The sequence below is a fragment of the Rhipicephalus microplus genome, chromosome 2, assembly GCF_043290135.1.
Source record: "Rhipicephalus microplus isolate Deutch F79 chromosome 2, USDA_Rmic, whole genome shotgun sequence".
Taxonomy (NCBI): domain Eukaryota; kingdom Metazoa; phylum Arthropoda; class Arachnida; order Ixodida; family Ixodidae; genus Rhipicephalus; species Rhipicephalus microplus.
The window spans coordinates 218,347,303-218,369,368 of NC_134701.1; the positions used below are offsets into that span (position 1 = coordinate 218,347,303).

Genomic DNA, 22,066 nt, shown 5'->3' on the forward strand with positions numbered 1-22,066 from the left:
CTTCTGTCTTCTGTCGCGTGGTGTCATAGTTACGCGATCCGGTAAATGATGGCTGCATAGGTAAGGTTTTGAAAGAATTTGGTGTCGAAAGCTAAACAAAAGAATACACAAAACATAAAAAGAAAAAAAAGCCTGTCACGTCCGCGCAAATAACCCGATGCACTGCGTTGGTTCCGCTCTATCTGATCGTGTCTGTTATGAAATAATTATGAGAAAGTCCAACAAAAGGCAAACTGTGGAAAGACTGAATAAGCGTGACGTTAAGAAAAGCGTAATATGCCAAGTATGAAATACGAGAGGAGATTTCAAAGCAATGTCCAAGTGCACAGGTCATTTTTTTCATCTTTAATCTGCATTTGTTTCTATACTTCTAATAATATTTTCTCCAGCCATCACATGCGTTCAGCTCTGCTTGTCACATATCTTTCCTTTTTATCTTGCTTTTATTCCGACGAGAGTCGTGCATGATAAGTGTTTTTAGCAGCGGCGTTGTCACAAAAAGAAGAGAGTGAGAGATAAAGAGAAAGTCAGTCCAATGTTCCGTCATTTGCTTGCGAAATAAAAGCGGTGGTTATTAATGAAACCACTGCTCAGTAAAGAAGGCCCTTCGTCACGTCTAGACGTACGCGCATGCGTGTGCGCTTGTTCATTCAGTTTTGTCGTCTACGCTCATTAACGAGCCGCAAGCATGGTGGTGCTGCAGTTTGGCAGTTTGGGCAACTTACCCCGCTGCTTGGGTTTTGTTTGGGACGCCCCTTTCCTTCCGCGTTTTTCTGCTCCCCTTCGGCCCATTCGTTTCGTACCATTTGTACCCAGCCTGTAGCGGTAGTTCCGTACAAGGTTCAGCCTTTTATTTTCCTCGCAGCGCTTTCCTCCGACCAGCCTCGCTTCTTCGAGCAAGCCCTTCGGCTAGGTCATGAAAATTTCTCTGCTGGATTGCTGGATCTCTAACGTCACTGTGAAGCTAAAAAAGGGCACGATGGGTGGGTCAACAAGAATCTTGTAGAAGAGTCTGCATGCTGCCTAGAAGAGCTTCTTTTTGTATATCCTTTACTTAACAAGTGAAGCCCTGGCTTCAGTGTCTGATTGTACTCCCGTGTGCGTGCGGTGATCGTATGCACCCTTTTTTTCTCTCTTGGTTCCGTTTCCTTATTTCTGATGCATGGTAGCAAACCAGAATCTCGTCTGGTTAACATCCCAGGCTTTGCTCTTGCCTTTTGTTTTTCCCTCACTAGTAAGCGAATGGCAAGTAACGAGGAACCACAATGGTGGCACTTTTCTGGCTCGCTGATGCTGATCGAAGATAGGGAGAAGCCCTCGAAGACGCCAAGCTAATCATCCACACACGTCGAAGTCTTTCTCCTCAAAAAAAAAAACAAAAAAAAAACGTAGGACTCAAGGTGTTGTGATAGAGAAGCGGCTAGTCCGCCCATCAATTCATGGTAATCACCACTCAATAAATGCCGAAAAGCACCAGACCCGGAGAAGGACGATTCAAGAACGACGAGTGTTCGCGTGTGTTTATCGCCAACAGCTTCATTCCGAAAAGTCTAGCACGTCTGAGGAAACGCTAATGAGACTGAATCACATTATGAACACTCACGCAGAGGCCGTTCTTGTTGCATGTGGAGGAACGTCGACGTGTATTATTGTAGCAGGAAGGGCGTTGACCAATGCTGGAGCCGCAGTACTTGTTTTATTGTATTTTCGGCTATAGGCTTCATGAAAAGAAATATCCTATTAAAAATATGGCAACAGAAACTTTTTAAAATATAATAATATTTTTCCGTATCGGAAGACGCGTAGACTTGCTTGTGAGTTTTAGCTGGTTACCTCATAAAATTTAACTTACTAACACCAGTGCACTCTGAATGTTTCGCAATGATGCACAAGTGAAGCTTTAGCAAACGTTTATAATCGATTGGCTTATTGGGTCTGCTCCCTCAAAGCGACTCTCGGCTGTGAGAGATGCAGTGGGGGAGTGCTGGGGAAAATTATCGACCACGTGTTGTTCTTTAGCATACACTGAAAAACCGGGCAGTACATGGGCCCTCAGCATTTCACCACCCCTAAAATCGATCACAGCAGCCGTCATCAAAACCGAGTCTTCGTCTTGGCAACCCAGCTCTGTCACCACTTAGGCAAAGCAGCGGCTAACTACAGAATCAATGAGTAGCAACGTTTCAAACAAGTTTTCAGACCTTACCGCATTTCAAACACTCGCACACAAATTAAGCGTGTGTTCGAGATGGTTTAACTGCGCATTGATAAAACAGTACAAACTGCAATACTCCTTGTGCCATAGGGTTGGGTAACTTCTTTCGGGGTATTTCGTGCGGACAACCAAACCCACAATATTGTTGTACTGCTAAACGTATGCTTGAGCATAAAAAGAAATGCAAGAAAGTCGGTGTTTGCCGCCCCCCCCCCTTTTAATCTGAGCTATCTGTTATTGTTTGATGGGCGCGGTTAAATGCTTAACTGAAAATATAACGAAATAATTGCAAAACAACCTCTGCTCTTGAAAGTGTGACTTGACGCAGTTATTAAGCATGCGACAGTGAAAAGAGCGTTATGCAAAACAGAAACACCAGTTGAGCCAACACTTCTGTGTTTTCTTCTCAAACATTTTCAGTGCAGCACCAAAATCTACATTAGTCGGCATTTCACTAATAGCCGAAGTTACCTAAAAGTTCAGTTATTGTTTGTCATAACTAATACACGTTTTAGGAACCCAGTGGATCTTGTTTTCAAAAACGGCATGCATCATTTGACGAAGTGTTGTTCTGAGTGTGTAATTGATTGCTCTATTATGCGGCGACAGACGCCCACAAGGACCCCCGTGATGCCAGAGACCACATGGAGGCTGTTCCGAGTAGCATGCTATTACTACATTTTAATTTCTCCGTCTATTGGAAAGCTTATTTACCGCAGGATTCGTTCACGGGGACAATGAGGCCCCTTTTAATGGCCCCTTTTAATGAAAAAGCCTCGCACACCTATGCTGTTAAACTTTAAAGTGTTAAGGTGGCTACAAGAGTCCTGAATGATTTGACACGCGTGAGAAGTTCATGGAAAATTTAGATGAAATAGAAAACCAGCTTGAGCCTTTTCCGCTGTTTGAATATTCACAATGGGCTGAGTAAATGTACTGTTCACGACACACGAAACGGGAACAGCGGCAAGCCTTCGCGGTGGTATAGTGCACGACATCCCGTTATCACAATTGACAGGCACGCAGAGTTGCCGAACAGGATGCGCGCGCCTGTAATCGTGATAACTAAACGACGTGCACTATACCATCGCGAAGGCTTGCCGCTGTTCCTGTTTCATTTTACCCAGATAGTACGTTTTACGTTACCATTACCATGCTGTTACTGCAAGCACAGCGTCTTGCTGTGAGCAAGCATTCCTGCATTGTCAGGCTACTACTACTACTACTACTACTACTACTACTACTACTACTACTACTACTACTATTACTACTACTACTACTACTACTACTACTACTACTAATAATAATAATAATAATAATATTATTATAATAATAATTAAGATTTCACGTCCCATAAATCACGATATGAACAAGACGGGCGCCGTAGTGGAGGGCTCGGGAAATTTTGACCCTCCGATGTTCTTCAACACACGCCTAAAGCTAAGCACGCAGACCTCTACTTTTCACCTCCATCTAAATGCACCCGAGATTTAATTCCGCGGCCTTCGGGTCAGAAATCGAGTGCCACGATCAGTACACCACTAGGTTGGGCATCATAAGGTTCAGAGAGGCGTACGTGTCTGAAGCATATAGGAGCCTAGAAGACTTGGTGCTTTCAGTTCTGCTAAAGCAGCGTAAGACTAGAAATCGTCCGACACACAAAGATAAAGCATGTCTTTCTTGCCGTAGTTTCAAAGGTATAACTCCCTCTTAAAGTCATTTTCATTTTTGCCGGTAACTTGCAATGGCCATGCGCGACGCTAAAAAACGTACGCGTAAAGCATAAAAATGCAGAAATACCCACGCGTGTGTTTATGGGCTGAAAAAATCTGGCGGGAAGCTTTATTTGAAAACCCGAGAAGGAGCAGCGTTATCGTCATTTCTAGACCTGGTAGTCCGAAAAGGAGAAAAAAAGAAAGAGCCAGGCTTTCCAGCTGGCTAAAATATGATAAATGAAGAAGCGAACGACCAAGTCAAAGTTTCGAAAAAAAATTGCGCGGTATAGTCCGAACAGAAAAACGTTCACAAACGAAAACAGAACTTACGTAGATGAAGCTTGACAAACTGTGTTTCGCCATCCGGGCCAGAAAATCTTGGAGAGTTTGAGCGGGCAAAAGATGTAAGCACGCGACCCCAGGAATTCGAAATCACTCGTTCTAGCTTATCTTTCGCCCAGACTGAATAGAAAGCAGTGGTCGTCATTTTTCACCCACGTGACAACTACGTGTGTCGGCCCGCCGCCGTGTTCCTTCTTTTTCTTTCTATAAATTTTTTTTTATACCCCTACCATCTCTCTGCTTGCTCACTTTGCATCAAATGCACACTACTCGCACCCATAAAGAAGTATAGACGCCTCGCAGTCTGTCGTCCACATGTATTCGTACTCCCTACACACCTTTCTCTACTTCCCAGCCTAGAAAAAAACAAGAGTGAAAAAATTGATAAATAGGCACTAAGGCATAAACTTTGATCGCACACGCCATAAAAAAAAGAAAAAAAAGAAAGATATAGACCCTTAAACATCATTCGCAGTGAGCGCAAGCTCCTCCTCCCCGCTTGCTATTCCCCGTTTTTCTACATCGCCATTTTTTGTTCTCTTTTTGTTACTCCTTTAAGTGTACGGGCTTGGTAGGCAGAGGACGCACGTGGCTTATATTTCACGATCATGTGTATCTTTTCAATTTTCGTTTTCTTGGAAGGATTGCGCGGGAAGCACTCTCGCCTCGTACACACGACGGTCTCCGACGACGACCCGGGCGATCCTAGACGGCGACATCAACGTCACAAACAAATGGCGATCGTTTCAATTCGTCCCGAACGGCATCTCCAGAATCACCGCCACCGCTTCACTCGACGCGATAAAGAAGAACCAGGAATACGTTTTACGAGGGACGTCGTGCAGATTGATTTCTGTTTTCTTTTTCTCAGCTTCTTTTTTCATAGCTATTGGCTCCGGTTGGCAGTAAGGAAAAAAAAAAGTCTAAGCTCAGTTCCTTATGGCTTGTCTCTTTTTCACTGCTGGTTTCCGTCCGGTCTAGTTAAATCGGAACGTAAACACGAGGCGCGTGAATTCTCTCGCTTTTTTTAACCTAACTCGAAGAACCGCACTGGTACGCGCGAGGGATGTTCGTACGTTGGTTCGGGCTAGACCTTTGTTCTTCCTACGTGCTCCATAAATGTTTACCGCGGTCGCACGTCGCATTTGCCGTGAAAAGACTGAACTAGTGTCGGGACAAGACACAAAGCAAGACATGTTAGCGACATGAGTGCTTCCCTTCAAAACGATCGCTCCAGTAAAATAGCGGTAAAGAAAAGTTAAAGAAACACAACTGCGGGGATGCCACAGGGCTCATTGATAGAAGAGAGAATTGGTTGGAAGAAAAAAATGAATTTGCGGAAGAAAGAAGATAGAAAAAAGAATGCTTTGGTGGTGGGCAGCTTGCGTGACAAATGCAAGCATTGATCTCCAAACGTGCGTAAGATTGAATCAAACAGCGGCCTCACACTGCTGGCTCGGGCCCGCGGCTCTGACAACATCACGTCGCCCACACGGAGAGAAAGAGCGGAACGTGCATTCACTAGCAAGTGGTCTGCGAATGTTTCGTGACATCGCGAACGTGCTTGAAGAGCTAAGAATCTTATTTCGCTCGATGTGGTGATTTCTTTTAACAGAACCTCCTTTCTAAACAAAAAATCAAAATAGTCTCGGAAGAACTCTTACAGGTTAGATGTCCGTTGGAGCGTTATAAAAAACTCGTGCACACAGCATTGTAACAGGAAACGAGGAGTACTTTCGACTCAGGTGTCTCAAGTATGGTTCGGGATATTGGGCATGGCTGGTAAGTGCTGTCGGACCTATCGGCCAGTTTCTGGCCTGTATACTAACCCGGCCCTGTCATAAGCTATCATATTTGTAAGAGTAAGCACATATTTTTTAGCTCGTATACGCGACGCTAAGCCTGTGCGTTTCGACTGGTAGACTTACACAAGCGCTGTATCTATAAAATAAAAACAGAATTCTGTTGCCGAGTCCTCTATATCGAATATAGAAGAATCAAAGGAACAGAAATATAAAAACGATGAGGGTGGAGGCGGAAGGTAGTCATATATATTCGAGTGGTGGCCTATTTTAGACGCGGGAGTCATACACTCTTAGACAAAATTACCCGAAAAGGAGTGACGGGGCTTAATAGGCGAGCGCGATTAACGGATAGACTATTGAGGAGTAATTACAGAGTGATGCGTGCCGTGTGAAAAACGGCTATAGTCTCCAAAGTGCGCTGGAGATGCGGGCCGTGTGCAAACTGTTGTCAAGGAAACTAACCGTCCTTCTCGCTCTAGGTCTAGTTTCCCCCCCCCCCTTTTTTTTTTGGCGATGGTTGGCGTTTTGCCTCGCGCTCCCAGAGTTAGGCGATCTAGGAATTGCGCCGAGGTGCCTTGCGTGCCTTATATAGACGTACCCATGAATGAGCACGCGAAGTTGCTTTTACGTTTCACTGCACACATGAAGTCTACAGCAGATCTCGACACATCGGCATGCCACGCTTTATATCTTGGCGTAATCACGATGGTCGTGACCACCTCACGACATGAGCGGTTGGGAATGACGGCTGAGAAGACAGCAGGCCGATCGGATACATTATTTCAGTCTGACTCAGGGCATGAATCGACGATGAATTACTTCACAAGTAGGTGATAACTCTTTATTCTGCTGTACTTTTCGCGTGCGCGATACGGATCGCGCCTGCCAGCAACGGGCTGTCGGCTTGGGTGTCTGCAGCTGGCCTGTGCTTTGTGACCACCTAGAAATTGGCCGCCATCACCATCGGCCACTTGCTCATTGAGTGTTCGCCGCCGTGTTGAGCTGCGGGCTAGCCATATTGGCTGGAGACCTCGTCGCTGCGCTGCCAGTCATCCAAAACACGTTGTGGTTGCCGGTAATGAGCTTGGTTGTAGTATGCCGTGCAATTGAAGCGCACCGACACGGGCAGGTGTGGGCTTCCGCTAACGTCAGAAATTTGTGAAAATTGGTCGCCATTATAGTTGGCTTCCCCGTCAATCGGTCGCAAGCAGCTTGGCGCCGGCTGTTGGCGGTGGCTCCGGCGGTGCACTCGCATTCGCTCGCTGCACTCGCACTCACTCAAGGAAGCTTGTGGTAAAGAGCCGCCATAGTCATCGGTTTCATCGGCGCTTGTTCCGAACCGGCTCGGCGCTATTCGTGGCGGCGGCTGAGCGTTCACTCGCTTTCTTTTTCGAGGTTCCCTGACGGCAGACGCCCCGCGTGCGACGCCGTGTTCGGTTTCACGTTCGCTTGCTCGAGCTGTACTGCGTCACTCACTTAGAACTCACCGGCTGGATGCCGGCACTGTGGTTCGTGGCGTCTTAGAGTTATGGCTGCGGCCGCTGAACTGAAACTTTTGCGCGATGTGGCTCGAAATGCGTCTTGTACGATGTATGACATCACGGCAAAGTTATTAAATGCAAAGCATTTCTTAGTGAACTTCGGCGACTTTGAGAGCATCTATCTATCTATCTATCTATCTATCTATCTATCTATCTATCTATCTATCTATCTATCTATCTATCTATCTATCTATCTATCTATCTATCTATCTATCTATCTATCTATCTATCTATCTATCTATCTATCTATCTATCTATCTATCTATCTATCTATCTATCTATCTATCTATCTATCTATCTATCTATCTATCTATCTATCTATCTATCTATCTATCTATCTATCTATCTATCTATCTATCTATCTATCTATCTATCTATCTATCTATCTATCTATCTATCTATCTATCTATCTATCTATCTATCTATCTATCTATCTATCTATCTGTCTATCTATCTATCTATCTATCTATCTATCTATCTATCTATCTATCTATCTATCTATCTATCTATCTATCTATCTATCTATCTATCTATCTATCTATCTATCTATCTATCTATCTATCTATCTATCTATCTATCTATCTATCTATCTATCTATCTATCTATCTATCTATCTATCTATCTATCTATCTATCTATCTATCTATCTATCCGCCTACGACTTTTAGCTGATTGATATGTGGGGTTTAACGTCCCAAAACCACCATATGATTATGTAGTGGAGGGCTCCGGAAATTTCGACCACCTGGGGTTCTTTAACGTGCACCCAAATCTAAGCACACGGACGACTTTTAGCTCACCTAGCCGTCTCGATAATGGTATCGATACCCAAATTGATACGGCATAACATCACTGTATGACGAGCATAATTGTCTAGTTGTAACATGAAAATCATGATATGTATGTCATGAATGTTATGATTTACATTTCATGATCTTGCTGCTCTTGCGGTGGTTTCGTTCACACGACATTTTGAAAATCTTGTATGGTATGACATGACTGCATGGATAACCTAAGTGACAGACCCTAACGTAGAAATCATAACATGCATGTCATGATTTTCATGTTATGACTAGTCATGACTACACACCACGATTATGGTGCGCTCGGGGTCGTTTCCCAGCTCCACATAAGCCAAATTTTGCATCACGTGACGTGAATAGACGACGAAGGTAAATGACACGTCTAGACATCATAATCATGATATGCGTGTTATGTGAAACATGATTATATGCTACGCTCATAGTGTGCTCGCGGCCGTTTCGCTAGCTCCACTTATACGAAATTGGGTATCGCATGACGTGAATAGCTGACGAAGGTAAATGACACGTCCAAATATGACAGTCATGGCATGCGTGCGATGTAAAACATGACTACTTGCTGCTCTCACAGCATGTTCGCGGCCGTTTCACTAGCTCTACATGTGACGTCACGTGATACTAAATTTGGTATCACGTGAAGAGAATAGACGACCAAGGTAAACTACACTTCTAAACACAACTTGGCATTGAACTCTGTACGGCATAATTTACGTTCGCCTTGTAAAATTGTGCTGACTCGTAATTGACATATCAACCTTCCTCATTCCTGCTTCGTGTATCGTCGATTCTCACTGTACGTAGGCTATGCTAATTGTTTGCATGTCATATTTTACACGCATGTTTTTACTTCACTTCGCACGTATTTTATATATGCATGCATGTTCATCCTCTGCGACGTGTGGCTAACTATTTTTGCAATCTTGTTGTGCAGCCGTAGACCACAAAGTGCAGTAGGTTGTGTGCAGTGGCGTGTGCAATATCTGTCATCTATTATTTCCGCCTCAGAAGCTTCACAAGGAGGACTGTATACGAGATTTGATGAGGCTGGACTTGTACTGCCTATTTCACCGTGAATTTACTGAAATAATACAGAAACGTCATACGTATATAGAAAAATAAAAGATATCTTTGTCTCACATTTGTCTTTCGTTGTTGCATTGACTGAGAAAGCAGTGATACACGAATGACTAAACATTTTTTTTGCGAGTTCTTTTCCGCGCCATTTGTTGCTCGCTGTAGAGTTAAACAGGAGAAAAGGTGTTAGGTTTTGCGGAGAGTAACTAGAAAATCCTCCATGGTCATTACGGTATTAGGGGTGATAAAAAGTCCATCGGTGTGGAGTATTAGAGTGGACCAACCATTTGTCCGGCTAAATGTAACTGTGAGGACCATCGATTGCCCGCTTAGGTCTAAATGTCAAGACTAAATGCTAGTACTTTGATGTAATTTGTGGGGAACAAGTGTTACCTGCTAAGCTGAAAATGGGAAGACTAAATGTGGGTCACTTGAATTGGTTTGTGGGTACTAACCGTTAGACCAAGAGTCGTTAGTCCCTAGAAAAATTAACCATTCTGGCAGCCCTATTAGTCTTCAAAAGGACAAACCTCGCACCCTCTTCACACCTTTTTTCTTTGGAGTGCACTGAAATATCGGCTTATTGATGAATCTCTTCCCCATTTCATTGTCAGTCCCCTTATATTAGTGTGCGCATTTCTGCTTATAGCTCATGCATTGCAGCTTGCGCAATAAGACAAATGAGCTGCTTCAGACAAGCCCTACTTGTTCCGTCACTTAAAATAAAAAAAAAAACATTGGCGCCCCCATCTTCCCACGGGGGGAACTCGAGTAAATGCGTCACAGACAGGGGGCGTATCGCGTGAATGTTGCGTTATTAGGTGTGGTCTGGAAATGCTTGTTATTTATTCTGTATTATTCTTGTTTATTGAATGAACTGAAAGCGAAGAAAAGGAGTGCAAACGTAAAGTCTACCTTTATTGCTTGGTGCCGTCGTTGTATTGGACGGATAGGAAATGCCCTTCGCTAAATTCTGAACGTGCGCTCCACCGCTTATATACACACCGCTCGCGTTCGAGGGAGACGAGACGAGACGATCATGTGCAGTGGGAACGTGGACGGCGTGACATCATGCGGCTAAGAAATGCTCCGCCTTAAAAAAAAATCCACGCATATCCACGAAGCGAAAGATGATGATTGATGAAGCTAAGTCGATAGGTCCATAGTGTCCAAGTTGAAGTCACCGACATAGCAAAAAGGGTTTGTGCAGTGTAGGAGCTTTATATTTTCCTTTCGCACCTAATATTGATATTTGTATACTGTTAAACCTTTTTTGTGTCTCACATATGTTACCTGAGCGTTGCCTCACACAATAAAAGTTGGGCGACATGAAGTGAAATAAAAACTCAACGACAAAGCTCGGTCCTAAGGTCCATAATGTCTACGTTGAAGTCACCGACTAGCACAATGGGTTTGTGCTTGTAGATGTTTTATATGGTTATGTCACCCTTATAATTGATCCTAGTGTATCGTTAAACTTTTTCTTGTGTCTCAGATATCTTACCTGAGTGTCGCCTCATATAATGCAAATTGGGTTACATAAAGTGAAATAAATACTCAACGACAAAGCTTCATCTTAACGTACGAAATGTCTACGTTGAACTCGCCGACTAGTATAAAGGGCTTGTGATTGTAGGGGTTTTATATTGTTATGTCGCAATCTTGATTGCTATTAGTATATGATTAAGCTTTTTTTATTCACATACAAACACGTTTCGACTATAGCAATGATTTTCTAACCACCATGAGAGCAGACGGTGAGCTTCGGCGGAAAAGCCAGGCCCGATAAGATTCGTAATGTGTACGTTGAAGTCGCCGACTCGTCGGCCTAAAGAATTTGCACGTCTAGGTTCTTTAATCATCCTGTGACAATTGTGATTTATATCAGTCTATTGTTAAAAATTTACTTCAGATGTGAGAAACATCGGTGTCTCACATTCGTGGATCTCCGCGTGACGCACGCACACGTCTACAAGGCTAGGCCCTAGGGAGCTTCGCCAAGTTGAACGGCGAGCCTTATTTATTTCGGCAGTGACCGTTTTGCTAAGCGGATACTTTCGTAAGCACTACGACAACATATGTGTTCGACAGCTTTATATAGTCGTTTACACCCGAAGAATGAATGCAAGCTCCACGGACCACCGTGACTCACTCTTCGCGACAAAAAATTGAGTAGGCGGCACAAAATCATAATTGCTCATTTTGGGACGTCAAGCATAGAGAAATAAAGGTTAAGAGTGGACACTCCCGTAGACCCCAGCGGCCCAATCGACCCTAGCACACCTAGTGGTTGATGAGAGCAAGTGGCGTGCGCTTCCTGTTTCGGTTTCACTGGCGCAAATTTTGAATTACTTTGCATAACCGACGTTTGGCTATGACGAAAGTTCATGATTTCAGACCACTATTCATCGCCCAAATTGATAGTTTTTGTAGGTCGTTTTGATTTAGCGATTCCCTGTTTTGTTTTGTTCAGTGGTTCGTGCGAATCGGTCGTGACGTAATTTTTATTTCGATTAAGTTATAATAAAAAGAGATGCAGGTAATGATAATTCACTACGGTTTTATTCATCGCGCTTGTGTTTTTCTTTTGGAACGAGTGATGAATGTATATATCAGTCAAAGAGACAGAGTATCCGTAATGTTTTATTCAAAGGCAAGGTAGAGTCTGAGAATATAAAAAGCACAATATGACAAAGGTAGACAACAAATGCATCTCGCCGTGGTATGCGGAAGAAACTCGTCCCAGGCTTCTTGTGTGTTCTGCCATTGTTGAAGCACCACGATACACAGCAGTAGCTGCCGTAGCTTGGACCGCCGGACGGCATGGCGTCAGCGCGGTCTGAAAATGTTAGTAAGTGGATGCTTCGCTGTCAAATTACGAAAAAGATATGTGCACGTCATAAGTGTACCAACAAACCCCTTTGAATGATTAGCTAATCGATGCACAATACAAAACCGGTGATACATCTCTGACCCATAAAACTCTGACTTGCAAAGATATACGTCAAGACCACGTACAAAGATCTTCAGAAGTTTCCAGGCCGCTATCCCTTGTAATGCAATGGTATCGCGGCCTGGGAACTTTAGAACAACCTTCGTACGTACGCAGTATCAGCAGAACCTTGGGAAGAAAAATTGTAGTTGAAATTTATGCGGTAAAATTATATTGGAAACGTCAAAAAAATTTGTGAGCAGCTTGCACTAGTGGCACAAGGCTAGCGAAAAAACGAATATGATGGCCACTTGGCTAGTCCAGATTTGTCTCCGGCACACCAAGAATTATTCGTGTTCCGAGCCTTCGGGAAACGCGTCGTGAAGCATGCGAGGCCCAGCGAATGCTTCTCAATATTTTGCACCGAGCCTATGACCTAGCTGCCCAGCTACGCTCAGCGCACAGACGCTCGCGTCCGTGGCAGACGCAGCACGCGTCGCCTCGGCATGACGCCGTGCCGCCTTTGCTATACTGCATACGTTGCACAATGTTCCCGTCTAGCCGCCGCATAGAGCCACAAACTTTCTTTTTAGCGAACTTCCCAGTCCTTACAAGCTTCAGAAAAAGGTTACAACTGCGTGAATGAGACGCCACGTAAGAAACAAACTCGCACACTCGAAGCGCAACGTGTGTGTGTGTGCATCTTTCTATGTTTCTTGCATGGTGTCTTATTCGCGCAAGTGTAACCGTTTTCTGAAAAAATGACCCAACAAGACCAACAACATGTCATTCAACAAGCTTCGCTTGAAAACGTGCCTCACCTGTTATCTCACGCATGAAAACGCCGACGCAGCCGACGTTGACGAAAGCGACGAAAGCTTCTCGCTGTCAGTCATGCATGGGCTTGTCGCTAGGTAGATGGTGTTTATGACAGTACGGCTGAAGAAAAATAATCGCGTAAGGTGTGTTGTATAAATTGTTTTTATGTATAAAAAACATACCAAATTTGGGCGTATAATTATTATTTTGTAAAAACAATTCTGGTGCATTGATTATAACTGTTTTTTTTTTTTGCGCTTGCGCCCTCTGACGTTTGGTGAGAGCACTAGTTCGTTACGTAGTCGTGACGCACTTCCTGAGGCCAGGTTTCGCGGAGTGTCCGCTCTTGTCTTCTTCTTTCTCTATGCGTCAAGTACCATTTGCGTAGTTCAGATCGTTCTTTTTCCTCACAGACACATGTTGGTCTCGATGGTTTGTGGTTGAAAAAAATCTGACTTTTTGTGCAACTTTAGCAAAGGTTTTAGCATCACTCTCTGTCAAACGTAATGTTTGAAGTAGAGACGATGAACGTTAATCAGTACTGTGCATCGCATTTATGTTAGCAGCGAAAAATAATTTATGGTTGCAACGAAAGTTACGTAGCATGACTCTCTTGAACAAATAAATGACAGGTGTGCCGCAGTTCTGTGAGCGGCGCTTGTATTTAGGTTGTAACCAAATGTAGTTTAAGTTGGATCTAAGATATATTGATTGAATAACGGTGTATATTCGTTCAGATGCGTCCACATAATAACGTATTTTACATTACCGGCCAAAAATCTAGCAAAACACCTAACTCTCTTTCATTAAACGATGTCACGTTTCCGATGATGATGATAAGGTAACTTTATTTAAAGTTGGGCTAATGGAAAGCCCGAGCTTGGGCCCACCTAGGTGGCTGCTGGGAGTTGTTGCGCCCACACTATCGAATGCAGAGGCGTTTCCGAGTAGCCAAACTTTGGTCTGCTTAATCCCCATGCGCTTGTATTGTATATACTATTTGTTCGATGCAGACCTCTCATGACATACATCCTGCCGAATAAAACGAGAAGAAGAAATCAAGGTGAAGTATTATATGTTCCTCGAAACAGCAATCTGCCACACCCACATGCATCTTTCGCACGTTACCAACATTTAATATCTACCATTAAGTAGACGAAATGCGGGTGTGACAACGACTAGAGCATATATTGAACGGATACCTGCTTCCGACCGATTATTACCCCCAAGTACTTCACATGGCGTCTCTGGCCTGCTTTTGCAGAGAACAGTAGTCCCCTATAGAGATTCAGGCCTGGCCCGCGCGTGGATTCTCGCTAATAGCCACCTAACAAGAGTAATAAAATAAAACTTTGGTCAGGTCCCGAGCTGGCGGCGCCAAAAATCAATAGCCAAGCAGTTATCAGCCGCCAGTGTGCCAACGGGGGAGCCGTTTTTCGTGGCAGCTGAAAACGACACGAACGTTATTCCTGCCGTTCTCTCTCGCCCTTCATTTCCTTCACTCTTTCTCTCGCCTCAATGTGGACAGCGTTACGCGACGTTAATTACACCCCGCTGCGCAGCTTCGGGCCCTAGGAGGCTTTCATCGGATTCGCATTCAGTTTGCGACCGAAACTGGTGCGTCTAATGTTCAGCGGGTGGCACATGCTGCGATAACTGATGTATAGAGAGAGAGAAAGTGGGAAGAGAGAGAAGAGGAGAGAGAGAAGAGGAGAGAGAGAAGAGCAGAGAGGGGAGGTGTAGACAAATAAAAGGACAGAGAGCTAGAACATTGGTACAGCAATGGCCAGCAGCTCCGGTGGGCCCTAGCCAACGCAGCAAACAGTTCTATGTGGCCTGTAATGTGTATCGACGTCGCAAAGTGCTCCCGCCAGCTGTTGCGACGGTTACACCGTAACAATAGTGAGAACCAAGTAGTAACCAGGGGCGTTACAAACATGGTGTAAAGGCAGGAAAAGAAAAGCAACAGTAAAAAAATTATGGACCATCTCCTCGAAGGGATCCATGATGTAGTGCGAAGTAGCAGCGCTGCGCACGGCGTTGACTCGGTTAAAACGGGCGCCGACGCGGGTGCTGAGAACGGTTCGAAGCGAAACTTGGTGTAGCGTTTGCTCGAGTAAACGTTACACAAATTCACGGGGGTCTGGTTGGGTTTCGTGCAAGTTTCATTGTACTCTTTGGCATGACTTCGTACTCGTCGTTTCTTCAGAGTCGAGACACGGGCACTGGACCGGAGAATGCGCATATTTCGCCTTGATTAACACGGCCTTTTGATCGGTGAAGTGCACGCTAAGAGGTTCCTGCTGGCACGCGACATAGAAGTGGCAGCTGCGGGTGCCGCGGCGAGCATGCTGCGGCGGGTGAGGGAGAGAGTGACGTCAGCGTGCCCCTGTAAGAGAAGTGTAAGAGGGGAGCGTGACGTCAACGCGCATCAGCGGCATGACTTACTTGGCACCACTGCAACATTTGCGGCAAAAGAAACGACTTGTGGCGCGGCGCTCGTACAGGCTCACGTACGTACGTATGATGTTACACATGCGAGTCCAAGAGGTGCTTTGCATCCAAAAGGTTCGTTAATTACGCCGTTCGTGGAAAGAAATCCATTACTAGGTGAAACAAGCATGGTTAGATTTCTATTCTGCAATGTCAAGGGGGGCAATCATGTCCATGTTTGGGAGGTGCGTCCAATTAAAATAGTTTGGAGGTATTTATGGCGGCGATTCGCTTGGTTAGCCATTATTCTTGTTTCCTGCAGCCGCGGCGTTCTTCCGGTGAGAACACACGTATGCTCGCGCACACACGCATCGCCCCTCCGACCACGTGCATGTTAACTCCCGCACAAACAAATAAAGAATACATGCATATATTGATGACAATTGCGAGACTGGGGGAGTGGTTTGTCGTAGAGATGTATGGTCATTGTTTTTGCGTGGGTCACCTTGAAGCGCCTCACAATAGAGGGCGTAGCAGTGCTGCATGAAAGTGCTGGTCTAATAATTTGACTGTTCTCAAGGCCGTTAGTTTTTCTGAACCATATTGCCGACAACAGCTCCACACTACATCGCGAAAGTGCTAACAATAATGTGTTGCTGTGTGAGAACAGCGCAAATTAAATAATCTTTATTCTGAAACTCTTCAACAGCAACCTGCTTACATAGTCAGTGTTTTCTAGTTAAGTTTACACTGGTTCGATTTTCAGCAGATATTGGACCTTTAAAAACGGCCAAGTATTTTTACAATTATACGAATTTCACGGTCAAAGTGTGACACCCATTCTCTCACCCTCTTTCTTCCATCTCTTGTACTTCCCCAATGTCTTATATAGGGTGATGAACTGGATGTTTTTCCGAATGACCTACTTGCCTTCTGCCTTTTTTGTTTCCCTTCATACATTTTTTTTATAAATTGCTCTGTGAGCGAATGATTTACCTGCGTATCTACGAGACCCAACAGTGTGCTCACTCTCAGTCTTAAAACAAAAAGGAAACAAGCGCGAAAGCTACAGATGAACGACGCGTGACGAATAAGATACCGAAAACGCACGCAAATAGATGTGGCGTGTTACATGAAAGCTACGGCACAAGCAAAAAAGGGACGAAAAGAAAAAACGAGTACGTTGCTCTGACAAACGAAATTGTTCTCGTCCGGGCAGCGTTCGTGCCGTTGCCCAGATCCACGCTATAGGAGAAGCCCGTCGGCTTTCGTTTGTTCGTTAGCGCGCGTGTCGACGCAGCGAATGGGCGGAGTGGTGCTTACGGCTCCCGGACGCGTTAACGGGTTGACAAGAGCAAGTGGTGGCGGCTGGCTGGAGCAGCAGCAGTGCGGTGCAGAACCGAGTGACAGGTAAAGGAAGGCGAGCAACCGACAAAGAAATACCAGAAAGAGGCTTCTAGGGTAGAGTGACGACGCGGGAAAAGGGGGTGTACTGAAAGGAAGGCAGATCGGTTGAAGCGGGTGTTGTAGTTATAGTGGCGGCTCGCGAGGCACGAGTGGTCGGTCGGGCGGGCCGCCATCACCTACCGGTAACAAGCAGCTGTGCCCAGCTGGAACCGGACACGGTCTCGCCGACCAGAATGTTGCGCGTGATGCAGCGGTACTTGCGCCTCGCGTCGGCCATGTCGACGCGGTCGATGACCAGGTCCCCCTCCGTCGATATCTGGTACTTGTCTGCACAGCAGAGCGGGGAAAGGGAGAAAGGAAGGGCGTATTGGGAACTCGTTAGTACTCCGCGGTGGCGATGAGGCGATAGAACCTTGACACAGCCACACGAAAGCATGTGCAAACACACACAAAACAATCACTAACACTCCGCACTTTGGCTCCAAATTTCGTGCTCTTTTTTTTTTGTTATCTCGTCGCTCAACTGCGCACTTTGGTTCCAATTTTTTGTTGTCTTTTTTGTTATCTCGTCGCTCAGGCTCATTTATTTTTCTGTCTTGTTTTTTCGAAGCAAACGATATGCATTTCAAAATCTATGATTGAACTTTGGTGCCTAGCTGAGTGTTATAAAGAAAAACACGATAAAATATATGTAATTAAGGTTTCGTTTGAGCGATTCCTGCGTTGCTTTGTTGCACCACCTTCTCCGGCTCGTCCGTGGGGTTGGGAGCGAAATTTTGATAGCGGTATGGTCGGAGTGGGAGTTCGCGTCGCTCTTAATGATATTCCAGCGCTGAAACACGGCGCTGAAACACGCGGTGGATTATTGAGTAATCAGTGGGAGACCGGGACATAAGGGCAAAAAAAAAACCGATGCAGAAACGAGCTCTTGTGCATTAACACAACTATACTTTGTTTCGGGGTGTTTTCGATGGTCTGCCGACGAGAATTTTTACGGAACGCTTTGAAATTCCTTGCAGATGTTTTCCTTTTCCTTTATTTTGTTATAATTAGAGGTGACCTTCATATGAGGAAATCAGTGCAAAATGATTCTTCTTTATTACATGCCTGTGGCCGGCTTATGCCCATGGTATACGTAGATATGCGCTCCACGTGAAGGACTTGAGGGAACAAGAGTAATTTGCTTTCTCTTCTGTAGAATATACAAAATAGCTGCTGTCAAATTTACTGCCTTCCAACAAAGCACTAATATTTATCTTTCTCTCGTGAACACGTTTGGTGTAACACTTTATACCTGGCATATATGAAGCGCGAAACCACTTTCGCATTTGATATTAGCGAAGCTTCAGTCAGTTACAAGTCTCCTTTAATTGATATGGCTTATAGGAAAGGTTGGCACCTGTATTCAGAAAACGTGCTTCTATTGGTATGAAAGATAACACTTACTGTGCACGTAAAAAAGCAAAAAAAAACAAACAGAATGTCTCAAGGCAGAAGAAATAGTGATATATTTCAACAAAATCGCTAAACTCACAAGCATGATAGGGAGTTAAACAAAGCTTCGGTAAGATGTTACAGAAGACAAAGCAGTGCGGAAACATGGATGTGTGTTGTCCACATATTTACACAAAAGCACAGAAGTTAGTCATATAAAATTCACAGTTTATTCGGTCGATCTTTATGATACAAGATTAACACTCTCGCTATAACGTTTTTTTCTTTTTTTACAGTGTTACTTTTCTGGCCGGTATATCAGCATATGCGAAGACAAAAGTATCTTGCTTTTATATTGCCCGAGATAAGAAGACTTTTCTTGAAAAATACTGTTACATTGACCTAAAATGCAATGAATAGACAAAAATGCGATAAAATAGCGTTATAAAGATTAGGAGCGAGTATTTACCAAATCGCCTTGTGCCTGAAAAAAAGCAAAAAAGCACCCTGTTCCTATCTGCACATCCCTGGGCAGGCGACTGTGAATGTGGCCTAGAGTTAGACATGATGATGGATGGTAGCGCAGACAACGAACACGGACAAGAGAAGGCACATAGACACAACACAGCGCTAACTTTCAACAACAATTTATTACACGCAGATCTCCGTGGTGTATGCGATCCACCACGCCAACGTCGCACGTGCGTAGCTCTAAAAACCATCAAATATAACCAACGCGCGTGTTCCAATACTTTACAATTTTATATTTTTCAATCTTTTTCTACTTTTTCTTTCTTCCTTTTATCCCATGTTACCACAAACCCTATCGCGAATACATGTAATCAAGTTCCTTATCTGTCAACACCACTGATGGGCTGCTCACACACGTGTCACCTAGCTCTGCAATTCTGCCGGCCTCCAATACCAACCGCGTCATCTCGTGCCTACTTCTATTGATTATAACCGTTTCCTTGAATTTCGGTGTGCAATTACATCTCTGGCAATGCAGGGAAAGAAAACCATCAGGAACACGATTTCCTGATGGTTTTCTATTTATTTTATTTTCTATTTAAATCGCGTGATCGCGCGACAGCCATTTTGAAACGAAGGAGAAGTAAGGCTTGCATGAACGAAAGCAGAAAGCTGGTTCGTGTGCTTCACGCGAGAGAGCCGGTCGTTAAATCACTCCTTGTATTCAACGCCGCGGGCAGGCATCGCCTTCGCGCGCATTGCTTCGCCGATGGCCGGCATCAGTGTAATGGCATCATTTGATGGTCATGACCATATAACGCGTCGGCTTCGCCGGACGCCTGCACCCGATGTTGCAAGCCGTTCTCGCCGCGATACACTTTGTGAAATCACAGGCCTCCTCACTAGTGTTGCGCCATTTTCGGCGCACCACGCAGTATACAGTAGCGTGTATTTACTACAGAGTAGCGAGCCTGGATCATGCGACGTTGAATATGGAAACGTGAAGACACGCTGCAGAGATAGCTTTCAACGAGAAATGATTAACAAAACGAGGCTGCAGTCGCGGTCGTATGGGCTGGAAGAGATGGGAGCAGCGATGGTAAGAGAGCAATAATCCCCGGCGCAGTTTTCAACGCGGGATTAAACCCGACAAATGTTGCTCTATTCCATCAACGTGGACGAAAACGAAAGAAGCGTGGGAGTCGAGAAGACGTCAGTGGTGTACTGGTTCAAATGAAGTGGGCGAGCCTCTGCAGTCTGTCGTCATGTTCTCTCCCAGCCTTCGCACGTTCACACGGAGGGGCAGGAGGGTCGGCAATTACATTAAATGTACGCCGCAAAGAAGGCGATATGCGAAAAAAAAAAGAGAAACGTTCTTGCGAAAATAGAACGACAAACCTTCAATGCTTCCTTCATGAATTCGTGTTGAGTAAACCAACTACGAGAAAAATCTACGTTGATGCTCTCAGGGCGTCGTCGCTTATGCAGTGAAGCGTTGAAATAAACGCTCCATGGTACCTACTAACCTATAGAGCCCAGAGATGAAAGGAAGAAAGGAAATATGAGTGGGAAAAGTGCAGTCGAAAAAAAGAGAATAAAGACAGTGGAGGCAAAAAAAAGTCATTAGAGCACGTCGTTTAGTCTCGCAAACCGCTAAGCCTTTTAGTCATTAAATCATGTGGTTTGACTGAGGTCAAATTGTCGCGTTGCTCCTTTCAGCAAATAACGGTTGCTCGCGCTCCTTTCAACCACCCTTATCCCCTCACTCGCTTACTTCACCGCTGGCGGCTTTTTTCTTCAAGGTTCTCAGCAATAATTGCACACAGCGGCTGTTTGCCTTGAGGTCTGCAGGATATTCTTTCGAATTGGGCACTCCCGGGAAACTACTGGATTGTTTCTAGGATGATTGCTTTATGATCTCGAGTTGCCATTCGAGCGAGTACAGCGTTGCCATTGCTATTCTCACGCACTTGTACTGAAAAAAAAAAAGGTGTACGAATGCAAGCACAAACACGTGTGTGCGTGCGCGTTGGATCTTTTTATGCGTTACTACCAGAGGCTTAGTTTATGCATCACATAACAGGAGCAAACCACTCCTTTTACTTTTTGGGGGACTTTAAGCATTCTAGGTTTCGGTAACGTAATCCACCGTTTGCAAACCTCCTTCACAATATTAAACGTCGTGGATGCTCTTTCATAACTTTAGTAAGTAAGCTTGAGAAAGACTCGAGTAATGCCCCTATTTTCAAAAAGAACCTTGCTTTGGTAATATTGCATATTATTGTCAAACTCTTGTCAAACATTGCGAGTTTCAACTACCACTTAAGTGCTGCCCGCATCAGAGAAGATTCTCAGAAGCCTTTGAAACATTCACGGGTGCTTGTTTGGCCACCATCTTGCACGTGAGCTTCGCCATCTTAATGACTGACATGGAATGCTTTTCTATTCCGTAGTTTAGGTAAGAACTTAGGTAGGTTTAGGCAGGTATCACTGCTTGCCGATGAGAAGTATTAAAACGACTGCACTGGGAAAAAATAGAGTTGAAGATCAATAGAGAATATCATACCGATTCGCGGACGATGCAGTTCTCTTCAACAATGACGGTAATGAATTACAAGACATGATCGCACCTTGATTTTGGGACGTAAAATCCCCGACAATATGATTATTGTTAGAAGGAATGATTAAAGAATTACAGAGACATAGCCACACAGAGAGCAGAAGATGATTATGCAGAAAACAAACGTCGTGTGTAGGTGGTGTGGCGAAAAAATGAGAATTCTCGATACAAACCCGGACCTTTGAATCAGCAAAGCAGTAGGCCTGTCCTAGCTCAATGTTAACAGGGGAGCTTACTCAAGTAACACAGATCAGCTGATGAATATAGATGAGCTTGAACATATACAGTAGGCCCTACTAGCACTTAAACTGCTTTAGCGCATCGCAGTAAAAAATATATGGCTGAGCAGACGGATACAAGAGGACAGAGCGCTAACTTCCAACTGAGCTTTATTCGCAAATCGCATCGAATACGTAGTCTTGAGCAAGCATACAAAAA

General features: G+C 44.6%; 1 protein-coding gene across 3 annotated transcripts in view; it reads right to left on the reverse strand.

Moving 5' to 3' along the window:
- LOC142774965 (cell adhesion molecule Dscam1-like) overlaps nt 1-22,066 on the reverse strand; it is a 492,538-nt gene that overhangs the window by 143,237 nt on the left and 327,235 nt on the right. For all 3 annotated transcript variants that reach the window (XR_012886599.1, XM_075876112.1, XM_075876103.1), the window contains exon 4: nt 17,284-17,430. Coding sequence is in view for 2 of the 3 variants with exons in the window: in XM_075876112.1 (XP_075732227.1) it covers nt 17,284-17,430 (147 nt within the window). In the remaining variant the exon portion in view is untranslated. The remainder of the gene's footprint in view (nt 1-17,283; nt 17,431-22,066) is intronic.